We start from the raw sequence: 12,550 nt of genomic DNA, 5'->3' as shown, positions 1-12,550 counted from the left end.
CCGAGTGCATGGAGTCTTGGATGCCTACAACAAAAAGATCACTGTACAAAATAGAGGCAAAACTCACATCTTGGATGTAAAGCTTAGAGGAGAGCCAGTCCCTATGGTATCTGCTTATGCTATCACTTCTGTAATAAAGAATCATCTTTCTATGTACTTGATTTTTGCACGTGATGTCTCAGATAGTGATCAGTCAAATTTATCTATGTTAGATAAAGAAAGGTTAGCATTTTTGCAAAAGTTTAGTGACTGTTTTTTTTATTCATTACCGTCGCAATTGCCGCCGGAGAGACCTGAGGACCATCCGATAGATTTGGTGCCAGGGTGTAGCCCACCAAATAGACCTCCCTACAGGGTTAGTGCGGCGCAGCAGAAAGAGATTATGGGCTAGGTTGAGGAGTTATTAGAGAAGGGGTTGATTCAGCCTAATTCTTCACCCTTTTGCTCCCCAGAGCTCCTAGTGCAGAAGAAGGATGGCTCATGGCACATGTGTATTGATTACCCTGCGTTTAATAAGAATACCATCAAGAATAGGTTTCCTATTCCTAGAATTAATGATATTCTCGATCGTTTAGAGGGTGCTGCAATATTCAGCAGGATAGACCTTAAGAGTGGGTACCATCAGATTCGTATAAGGCCAAAGGATGTGCACAAGACTGTGTTTAGAACGACGATTGGTCTTTATGAGTTTCTAGTGATGCCATTTGGAATAACAAATGCTCCTGCCACGTTCAACAGAATGATGGACCGCATTTTCCGCTCGCATCAACGGTTTGTTGGGACGTTCTTCGATGACATGATAGTGTATTCGAAGAATGAAGAGGAGCATAGGCGTCACTTGACCATTGTGTTTGAAGAGCTGCGTACTTATAGGTTGCTTGTCAATCCTAAGAAAAGTGATTTCTTCCTCGAAGAGATCCACTTTCTGGGCCACATAGTCTCAAAGGAAAGGTCAAAGCTATCAAGACATGGCCAGACTTGAAGACTGTGCACGATGTCAGAAGCTTCTTGGGATTGTGTTCCTACTATAGAAGGTTTATCATAAATTTTGCAGAGATAGCATCGCTTCTTCACGCATTGCAAAAGAAAGAGGTCACTTTCAGATGGACCCAAAAAGAAATTTCAGCTTTTAGTCTCTTAAAGAAAAAGTTGACTTCAGATCCAGTAATTGTTTTGCCAGATCTCAGGAAGTCATTTGTGGTCCAGTGTGACGCGTCTTGCAGTAGCAGAGCAGCAGTGCTAATGCAAGACGGACAGGTAGTAGCTTATGAAAGCCGAATTTTGCAAGGGCCAGAGAGGACTATGCAAGTCTATGAGAAAGAGCTCTTGGCCGTGATTCATGCGCTCTCTAGCTGGAAGCACTACCTCTTACCTGCTGATTTTGTTGTCCAAACAAATCATCAAACCTTGCGATACTTCTTGACACAGTCAAAGTTATCCGAAAAGCATATGCGATGGGCAAACATTCTTTCCATGTTCCACTTCCATATTATGCATGTGGAAGGCAAGAAGAATGTTGTGGCTGATGCGTTATCAAGAAAGCCACAAATTTCAGCTATGTCAATTCCTTATCATCATGAGCTAGATGACATGAAGGAACAGTATACTGCTGATGAAGATTTTGCAAGGATCTTTGAACAGTTACAAGAGGGGCAACATCACGAGCACTACCTCCTCAGAGATGGTTTTATGATGATGCATGGCAGACTTTGTGTCACTAGGCCACTGCGACATAAGGTCATGGAAGAGAGTCATGTCCGACCGTATGCAGGGCATCGTGGCATTCATGCCACAGTTAAAGCGGTAGAGACACTCTTCTATTGGCCTACCTTGAGGAGAGATGTGGATGCCTTTGTGCGAGCATGCATAGTTTGCCAAAAGGTAAGTTCAACAGGCAAAAGGCACCAGGGTTGTTACAACCACTGCCGATTCCAAATAAGCCATGGGAAAGCATTGCTATGGACTTTATCTTTGATTTTCCAAGAACGCCAACAGGGAATGATGGTATATGGACCATTATCTGCAGGTTCAGCAAGCAGGCCCATTTTATCCCTGTCAGGAAGAAGATAAAATCTGATCAGATGGCACGCTTGTTCATGTACAATGTGTTTAAGTACCATGGTATGCCACAATCGATTATTAGTGATCGTGATCCTCGCATGACCAGTTTGTTCTGGAGAGGATTGTTTAAGAACATGGGCACTACGCTCAAGTTCTCGTCTTCGTTTCATCCACAAACTGATGGACAGTCAGAAGAGGCTAATTCTACTGTCTTAGATCTGCTAAAATGCTATGTGTCAGATAATAAGGGCAAGTGGGAACAATATTTGCCTATGCTTGAGTATGCGTACAATAATACGGTGCATTCATCTATTGGCAAAGCACCTTTTGAGATTGTTAAAGGCGGCAAAAAGGATCCTCCCATTTTGCATACAAAGGACAAGATCTTTGAGGCAGATCGATATGTTGAGAGCATGGATGAAATGTACAAGAAAATTAAAGTTGCCTTGGAGAAGATCAGGCAAAGCAGAAAAAGGTTGTGATCGTCACCGTCGTGAATTGTTGTTATCACCTGGTGACTGGGTTCTGTTAAGGTTCGAAAAGGCAAGGTTAAAGAAAATGAGGGGCAAGGAACGGCTGTTACCTAAGCTCAGTATGCGTTACTATGGGCCTTTTCAAGTGCTTGACAAGATCAACGATGTGGCTTACAGGCTGAAATTGCCTGATGCGTGGAAGATTCATAAAGCGTTTCACGTGAGTCTTCTAAGACCCTTCGTGGGTGATGTGCCAGAAGATATGCCAGATGAGGATCAGCCAAAAGTTGAGGAACTTGATGAGATCCTGGTACCTGAGCAAGTTTTGGCACATAAGGACAGAAAAGTTAAAGGACAAGTTGCAAGACGCTATTTGGTGAAGTTCAAGAACTATCCGCCTATGGATGCAAAGTGGATGGAAGAGCATGAGCTGTCAGAGTCACCAAACGTATTGCAACTTTACCTTGAAGCCTTTGGGTTACAACCTACTTATGCCCCAACCCAACGTGTGCAAAGGAGGGGTAATGATAGAGCTAGTACATCAAATGTACATATGAATTCAATGTAATAGATGAAAATGACAAAAGTATGAAGGTCTCATTAAGTCATTTGTATCTATGTGTTACGACCTTTCTTGCAGATACATGCGATGATAAAAGAGTGTTAATAGCACAAGATCACCACTGGCGTGTATTTATGGTATGCAATCGAGGACGTTTGCAATTTCAAGAGGGGGGTATGTCACGAGGACGTGGCAGCGATTAACTATGTCACGAGGACGTGGCAACTGCTAACTTTAGTTGTTGGTTTCTTTCCAATGGGTTTTGTTTTATTTTTGAGACCCTCTTCTTGAAGTAGCAAACGGTCAAACATTGTATGGCAAATGTGAACGGTAGTTTCACCCGCAGACGGGAAGTGGTCGGCACTGGAATTCGTATAGTAAGAAGATGTCTAGGCTCAGAGCAAGATCATATAGGTCTCCCCGTCGCACTTCCCAAGTTGGTGGATACTAGGAAGTGAACTCAATAAAGGCATAAAGTCAAGGTGGGACTACCAGCAGAAAATATCCCACAATTGGGCCACATTGCATTTTTGGATGCAGTGCCAATGAGGATAGATGGTAAGATGACCACACTGAGCCCAACGGAATCATTTCCTAAAATTTAGGGAGCTGCTATTTTGGGCCATGAAATGTGTTCGCGTCATTGCCTCCGAAATGACTAGGGGAACACTTTACAACTCTGCTGCGAAGTCAACTGGGCGACCAGTCGGGAGATTTTTAGGCGCCCCGAACGGGCAAAAGCTTGTAAATGCGCTAAGTGTCACTTTTTCATGAACTTGCCTCATGCAGAAAAAAGAGCGCTGAATTTGATGTTGGGAGAGGCCTCTTTTGGTTTTTGTCACAAGTTAAGAGCTATGGAGTGCTTTCTTTCCCTCCCATGTACAGTGTGGTGCTAGGAGTGATGCCCTGCACACTACACACTGCTCTCTCTCTCCCCTACATGCAGTTATGTGATGCCCCACAAGAGGGCTCTTCATTTGACTGATGTACAGCTGTGTGGGTTCATGCTTTTGTGCTGAGGCAAGAGCCCCCTTGAGCAGGAATAGGGATAGCTAGCTGCTACTCCAAAGCAGGCACCGGTGAGGGTCATAACCTCACCGTACAGGTGCAAATTCAGCGCTGCGTATGCGCAGGAAATTGACTGTTTTTCAGCAATACGGACACCCGGACCTTTGGAAATCGTGCCCCACTGGCAGAGGACAGCTAGGGGACTGTTTGGGGCTGAAAACAGGGCAAAAACCAGTAAATACAGTGAGCTGAATTTACTGTTTTTGGGCAGGAATCAGAGGGTTTACGCCAGTGCAAGTGAGATCCAGCAGGGGAATTGATTTTGCGCAAGTTTTGGGGCTGTTATGCTGCCGAAATTTGGCCAAATTAAGTAGTATCTAGTGTGATACAGGTAAAGGATTCCCACGACCTTACTTTGTAATTTTCCCTCTCAAAGAATAAAGAAATACCGAAAGGGGCACCAATTTTGGGGCCTATAGGTTGTCGGCGTCTGCTCGGGGCATTCTAGCTTCCGAGCCGTGTGTGTATTCAAGTGTTAATTCCCGTCACAGGTTTCCTTCGCAAGTTCTCTCTATGTGTGTTTAAAGTAAAGAATTTCGGGTGAAAGCCAACGCCTACCGCCCCACGGGCCGGTTTCAGTATCCTCAACCACTGTAGAGACAGCATTCTCCCTCTCTCATCATCCATAATTCTGGACGCTACCTTCATTTTGGCATTTTTGAGAAAGTATCGACCCTCTTCCGCCATCTGCTAGCATTTTGTGTTGAGATCACCCTATTTAAGCCCAGTCGCTTCTCAGCTTGCTAGAGGCCCTCTTCTGCAGGCAGCAGTATATCCCCGGCACCCTAGCAGTCCATTAATCGCCCTCTCTCTTGTGCCCTATCGCCCTTGACATTGGCCTCGTCTACTCCTCCATCAGCTGTGTTTTCAGCGTTGGGTTAACGCAAGATCTCCTGTGTTTCAGCGTCTTAGATCTGAGTCTTTGCAGCCAGCATTCAGCCCTTAAGGCTTTATCAGAATATGGAATGTGTATCAGCTGATTGAAGGTTTACTCAGCATAATCTCCAATCTCGCTGTGAAAGACAGAGTTAAAATACCTCGATCAGACCAGATTATACACTACGAAAGATGTCACACAAAGACAAAAACAAAACAATGGAATATTCGTTATAAAAAGGGAAAGAATTCATCCAAAAAATGATTAAGAGCATGGCCAAACTTGTCGTAACAAAGAACTTCAATTTTAAAGTGAGTAGCACAAATATAATCCTGTGAATGTTATTTGACAATTGAAGGACATGTGTGGCTAGTGCACATTGTTATATAGATTTCTACCAAGCTTGCCTCTTCATACACATTTAGAGTATCTTTCATTTTCTGTTTTCTCAATGTGTGCAATGACTTAGAAAAATTAAGTTATAGCAAATCAGAACTCTTGACAACCAGGTCACAAACCATGCTTACCTTGATTTGCAGCAGTAACTTCTCTTGAGCCTCAACATTTTTGCTTACTTCCTGACAGACTTGATCATACTTTCCTAACTCCTTTTTGAAAAGATCTTCATAGGATCCAGAAGTGGTCATTAGCTTGGGTAAAATATTGTCCTAAACAAAAGCACACAAACAACCCATCGTGTCAGTCAAGAAGGCAATAATTTCAGATTAACAACCAAAGAAACAATACCTTTCTTTTCATTTCCTTCAGCATATCCTCCAGCCCAGCACGCTGTGAACCTAGAGCCTCTAATTGTCCCTACAACAGCATAGCCGGGCAACAACTCATTAACATACCTTTATAAAAGATCATACAACAAAGCCTGCACAACATACAATACCAGCAAGTTGATACTACCTACAGTACTGTGAAGATAGTGTGCAATGCCTATGCAACTAGTTTATATAGTTAAGATTATATTAAAACAAGCCCACAAAGTACCCCCTGCACATTGATTAACACAACTGAAGGTGGTGCACATTGATTAACACAACTGAAGGTGGTCTTGTAAAGTTCATTGTGAATGAACACACACTGTGTGTGGACTTCAAATGCTGTGCGAGTTTGTCCATTGCAAATAAGCCTAATAATACTTAAAACCATCATGCAGGAGAAACAAAGGTAGCCTCATGGCAGCATTATGTCTTAAAGCAACAAAAAGTCTGACATCCTGAATTGTGTCCCAAAGCAACTTCACACAAACAAAACTCACGCATCCCGCTGTAGTGAGGCTTGCTTGACAAAATAACCGGTGCTTTCATAGCTGATAATATACTAGTGTTAATAATTAATCATTATGATGTTGATCTATCGACTTTTGCATGCGATGAACCACCTATATCCTCAATTTAATAATGAACTCCAAAAATGTAGGTGCACTTTGGTCAACCTTGCAAATTGACATTGCAAAAATCCACATAGCTCTAAAACTTACCAGACTTTGCTTCAACGCGCCCACTATTGCATCCTCATCACCATCCAAGGACATGATAGGCCTTCCTAGGGTTGGAAGAGCAGACTCTATCTGCAAAGAGAAAAAGAAAAGCGATACAGAAAACTCAAATCAGGAAATTACACTGTTTTCATCAGAAACTGTTTGATTTACCAACCGGCTTTGCAGAAAGAATGGACAACATAACCCAATTGTCCTGCAGCATGCGTTCAATTCTAGCATCCACTTCTGCCGCTTGCTTCAGCTTTGCATGAAAATTGTTGCTCCGATCTTGAAGGGACTTAGTCAAAGTGCTCGACTGTGGTCGTGTCCAGCTTGTGCCATATTGTGCTCTGTATTGTGCATCCTCACGTGCCTCCTTTTGCAAGATTTCCTCACATTGTGCAAGCATTTCTTGGTTGACCCGTCTCAAATCCTGTAGCTGTCTCATCTCTGCCTCTAAACCGGATGGTCCCCCATCTATTTGAACAGCTTCGACGTCACCTCTAAGTTGTTCCGGAAGTGCTATACTGCCTTCTAGAGCGTGGAGAGACTCTGGCAGCTCCATTTCTTTGAGTCTCACCCTAGTTATCTCACTTTCTTGCTGTAATTTCTCTGATTGGGTCCTTATAATGTCATCCACCATTTCCGTGTACCTGGAAAGTGCCTTAGCACTGCTATCTGGGACAAGTCCTGCGAACATTCTTTCTTTGCTTGCATCCAAAACATCTGATAAATTGAAAGGCTTCACAAGCGATGCTGCTGGCAATGGAGCCAGAGACGTTGCAGGGGGGACTCTCATAAGATACACGCGATCATTTTCCTTTTTGGCTTGCTCAAGGTTGTGGTTTACGTTTGCTTCAAGCTTAGACACAGCATCCAGAAGGGGTTGTACAACTCCACGGCCTGCTGTCTTCTTTGCATTTGCTAACAAAGTGCTCGCCACACTCAAGCGTGCAATTTCCTCTGCAATATCCTCTTTTTCATGGAATTCTAAAGCTATCCTATAGCAAGCCTCTCCATGAAACTGTGCCGCTTTGAGTTGAACATGAGCTACCCATGCACGATCAAAGTGTTGATTAAGGGGATGAAGTACCAAAGCTGCAAGAGCTTCTTCGTAATAAAGACTGACCTGCCGTGCTAGCTTCCCACATAGTAAAGATGGTTTGCCATCAGAGATTGCTTTCTCAAAAAAGCATTCCTGAGCTTGTGCAAGCATAAGCCTCTCAAGCATTCCAGCAGACTCCACGGATATATCCACAGTTGAATTATTCCCAGATGCCTTCATTGATATGTTGTCTCTAAGGAATGCGAACGCACCTGCTGCTGCCTGAAAGCAATTACAAGCTTGCTTGATCCCATTGAGTGTAGCACGATCCGCAGCCAAAGCAAGTTGGCTCTGCACTGCAGCCAAGTTGAACACAATGGAAGCTTTCTCAAAGTGAATGTTTTGCTGGTTTGCTTTCTTACCCGGCTTGAATGCATCAAACCATGTAAAGGTAAGGGAGTTCACATGCTCCTTCTCATTGGATATGGGGAACCGTGACTCCATCATACAGAGGGCTCGATAGTATCTCTGCAGGGAGTCGCGACGTGCTTCCAGTGAGTCTGAAGCTTTCTCTACTTCCTTGCGCATCTGTTGTACCATTTCCAAGTCTTCATCATTGTGGGCAGCATCCTGTTCAGAGTAGTGTTGGATAATGTACTGTCTCAGTGGCTTGTGAAGTTCAACGGGGTTTGTCTTCTTCTCTTGGACTGCCAGCATCACATTAATTGAAGCAGAAGGAGTGGCCATGGCATGTACAGGCAAGATCCAGGATTTAACGCAGTCTCCTGTTAGCCAAAGTCTGCAAATGGCGCCGAGAAGGGGGCACACAGAATGCAAATTGTTGGATGACGGATCAGAAAACGAAGATGGGCGCTATACAAAAACAAATACTATTCGATCGCCGCAATCCAGCTCGATTGGCGACAACTCGACGAACAAAGAGCAGAGAAACCGACTAGCAATCGCGAGGCTTGAAGACCACGTACCAAAACAAAATCAAGCTATATACCACGTGTGTAGAAGAAGAAGAAGTTTAACGTTGTAGAGAGAGAGAGAGAGAGATCTCCAAACCAAAGTATCCGTGTGTGTGTGTGTGTGTGTGTGTGTACATATAAATATATACATGTACGTGCATATATAAAAGATATATACATACATACACACACACGCATATCTATATATATATAGTATGTGCGTGTGTGCGTGCGTGTATCTCAGTTTCTACGTATGTATATAGATATGTATATGTGTGTGTTATACGTATACACACACAGAGAGACTTGGCACATGGGATAAGGAACCCATCATGCAAGAAAAAGCAACAGACCATAACCAATGTTTAGTCAAATCTTATCAATGTGCACATGTCGCAAACCGCAAGCATCTGATTAGTTACTACTAAGAGAAGATTTGTTAAAGTATGTGTTGATGTGTGTGCGGGACAAAGTTGTGCATCTCTTATTGGCCACCAAAGATGCTGCAATTGGCTTCTGTATTGATGGTGTGGCTTGTTTCCTTTAGACTAGGTACGGACAAGCCGAAGGCAGTATTTTGGTTGTTGCCTTTCCACCACCTTACCTAGTCACGCAAAGCGACACCTAGCAAACAAGGCACTTCTTGGACTAGTTGGGTTCAGTGGGCCCCCTTGCTACAGCCAATTGAATCAAGCTTGAGGATGAAACTCCATATTTTCAAGGGGGAGGGCTAGAAGAAATGTGATGGAAGTGATAACAACGTAGCTTCTTCCTCTGCAAACCAAACGTTGCCCTGTCAAATCATTTTTTTTGTCTCTTGATCATCTACCTCAGCCTTATAATGTGACTGACAAATGGTGAAGGGATAGTGGAAAACGCATATGACTACATTGATTATCCACGAATTTTTTGGGGCCCTTCTGTGTGAAGCATGAATGAGAGAGAGAGAGAGAGAGAGAGAGAGAGAGAGAGAGAGAGAGAGAGAGAGAGAGAGAGAGAGAGAGAAACATTAAACACGTCTCACTATTAATGAGAAATGGAGAGATATATATTCATTTATCAATCTACTTTGGAGTGTTATAGACAGAAACATAAGACTGGATTACAAATTATGGATCATCTCTCATAATAGATTGTCCCTTCATTTGCAGTCGAGTGTCGTTGCCTTCACCTTCGTATGTGTATAATCAAATACATTAAAAGACGCAAATCTCTACACATTTGAGGAGTTCACCAAGGTGGTTGAGTTGATTTATGTCCAATCATAAGTGGTGAGGATGCCCACGAATGGGCATCCAAGGAAGAAGTGGCAAGATCGGAACGAGGCCATGGGTTCATTTCTTGCATTGGGTATCAGAGCATGGATAAAACATAGATAGTCTCAGCTAGGCAAGATTTAAACAATGATATCAATCAATTGATTGAGCTCAGTAAATTTTCGCCAATGTCTACACATTTCTTAAAGTGGTGGCATCAGCTACAATTGCATAGTGTAATCATGGTGTTGTAAGAATCTAGTGGTTGCTTGTGTGACCACCTTTGATACTCTTGCTAATACTTAGGCAAGTACTACCATTGCCATGTGAGTGCACGGTGTAGGAGCGTACGCATGCATGTGCGGTGAGGAAGGAGATGAGAAGAGGGAGACGCTTTCTTGGATGGAGTCACTTGAGCATGAATTAGATGTGACCCCTTATTCATCTACTATATTCAAAGAATAAAGCTAGTGAGTCAGAGATGGGTGTTAATGGTGATGGGCTGGTCAACATGGCCTTTACCCCAATAATCTCCCACTTAAAGGCCATCTGGCCCTAAGTCACCATGGAACATAAGTATGTACAAAACCTATACAACCATGAAGCATGACAATAACTTCACCCCACACCCATAAACTCTATGCAATGTGAAAACTATTCGAAGCTAGGCTCTTTGTAAGAGCATCCACAGGGTTGTCATCAGTCTAAATTTTGACAAGCTCAATTTGCTTATTTGCCAACACATTCCATGATACCTCACCTTTATGTGTTTTGTTCTGGAATGAAACGCGAGATTTTTTTGCCAAAGCAATGGCACTCTTAATATCACAATGTAACACTGGAATTTGTCGACCCTTGTCTAGCTCTCCCCCAGTAAACCTACCAGCCATAAAGCTTCCTTGATGGCCTCTAACGTAGCAACATACCCAGCCTTTGTAGTGGAAGAGGACGTGCAATCTTGAAGACATGATCTCTCTAGCAATTATGAAAACATAGCTAGATGTGGACCTCCTATTGTCTACATCTCTTGCATCTATGTATCCAACGGATGCAACATTGCTTTCGAAGCGTAAGCACCTGCTTTTTGTACCTTCTAAGTTTACACACAAGCTCTTCTCTGCTTAGCTTAACAAACCCTTCAAGTTGCGTGTATAAATACTCTTAGAGATCATAGTGAACGAAACATATATTCACATCCATTTGGATTAACTCCAAGTCCTCAATAGTTACTAATCCAAGCACTAGATGCCCAATAATCATCTTGACCACACGTGATAAGATTTCATCAAAATCTACATCTTTGTGTTGCTTAAAACCCTTAAAACTAATCTTGCCTTATACTTATGCTTCGGATCTCTCTATGTAATTTATTGCTTGTAAATCCATTTGCAGGTAAAGCTTTCGTCCCTCAAGCAATTTGACCAATTCCCAAGTCTCTTTTGTGACAATTGAATCATATTCCGATTGCATAGCTTGCTCCCATTGTATCTTATCATCCATTTGCATGGCTTCTCGGAAGCAAGACGATTCTCCACAATCACTCAACATGACATAATCCACACTTGGCTGAAACCGCTCAAGCAGATATGAGGCTCTACTAGAGCATCTCAAACCCTGACTACTACTCCTTACTCTGTTTAGAGCATTGCTAGTGAAAGATTCCCCAGTGTAGAGTTTTGAGTTGTTAACGAATTTGAGGCAACATCCTCAAATGTGACGCTTATGTACTCAACCTTGTTTACAGGCTTCGTGTTACCATATATGTGATAGTAATGTGTGTGAACACATGTAGGACCATTGAGACACTTTTTCCCTCAATAGTAAGTTTTTCCCTCATGCCGTGTATATACACCTATCACTCTAGGGCTAACTTATCTTTCTCTTTGCGTACTAAGAAACACACTCACTATTGTGTGCTTTGAGTCTTCTCAAAGTTGTGTGTGCATCCTTGCAACCCTAATTCTAACACTTGGTATCAAAGCAGGTTGCGTCCTCTCGGGCATAGTTTCCAGCATTGCTAGCACTCCCTTGCTCACATTCTCCAAATTGGGTGAGCTTTGGTGAGCTTCAGCAAGTCAAGTAATACTTCGGGCGAGCTTGTTGAGCTCCATCTGCTCAAGAATACTGATTTGGGCTCATTTATGTCCCTGTTTCCACTATAAGCATTATTGTGCATGCAATTTTTTTCATTTGTGTAGAATTTCTATTTGTCCAATTTTTTTGCATAACACGTCCCTTACATTCCTCTTTGGGTTATGCTACATAGCATGTGTTACTCCTACTTTGTTTTTCCTCTTTTGAAGCAGTTTTCACATGAGGTATAATCGCTCGACATGGCTAACAATAACACAAATGTTTTCAAGATGCTTGCTTTATTGGGGACAAGTTGGATACCCAATGTGGACTTATATGATGACGCACGTTCTTGTGTCAAAGGACGTCTGGAATATTGTGCAGGGTATTGATGTATGTCCGCCTTCTGTGGATACACACTCTTTCAAGGATATTGTAGGTTCTAGCAGATCTGCTGCTACTAGAGTTGTTTTGCCTATGGCTGAGCAATCTTGTTGGGATGTCAGAGATGTGTAGGCTCATGCACTGATTACATTATCTATGAAGCTCACAATTATTCCTCACATTTGCTCAATAAAATTAGCAAAAAAGGCTTCGGGGATACTCTGGCTGGTCTCTATGCAAGTCACAAATTGATGCTAAAATTGCATTGTTGCATAAAGAGCCGGA

The 12,550-nt window shown here is 42.7% G+C and overlaps 1 protein-coding gene across 1 annotated transcript in view; it reads right to left on the bottom strand.

Moving 5' to 3' along the window:
* The window catches only part of LOC147418876 (Endosomal targeting BRO1-like domain-containing protein), a 37,487-nt gene extending 28,916 nt beyond the window's left edge, over window positions 1–8,571 (bottom strand). Inside the window, exons 1-4 of the mRNA XM_086505524.1 lie at window positions 6,709–8,571; window positions 6,534–6,623; window positions 5,789–5,857; window positions 5,569–5,709 (exon numbers count right to left, since the gene is read on the bottom strand). Coding sequence (XP_086361650.1) covers window positions 5,569–5,709; window positions 5,789–5,857; window positions 6,534–6,623; window positions 6,709–8,325 — 1,917 coding nt within the window. The 5' untranslated portion in view covers window positions 8,326–8,571. The remainder of the gene's footprint in view (window positions 1–5,568; window positions 5,710–5,788; window positions 5,858–6,533; window positions 6,624–6,708) is intronic.
* Between the last annotated feature and the right edge of the window lie 3,979 nt (window positions 8,572–12,550).

Source organism: Adiantum capillus-veneris, chromosome 29, assembly GCF_014529385.1.
Source record: "Adiantum capillus-veneris isolate H3 chromosome 29, ASM1452938v2, whole genome shotgun sequence".
NCBI classification, from domain to species: domain Eukaryota; kingdom Viridiplantae; phylum Streptophyta; class Polypodiopsida; order Polypodiales; family Pteridaceae; genus Adiantum; species Adiantum capillus-veneris.
This window is presented reverse-complemented; position numbering and strand designations above follow the sequence as displayed.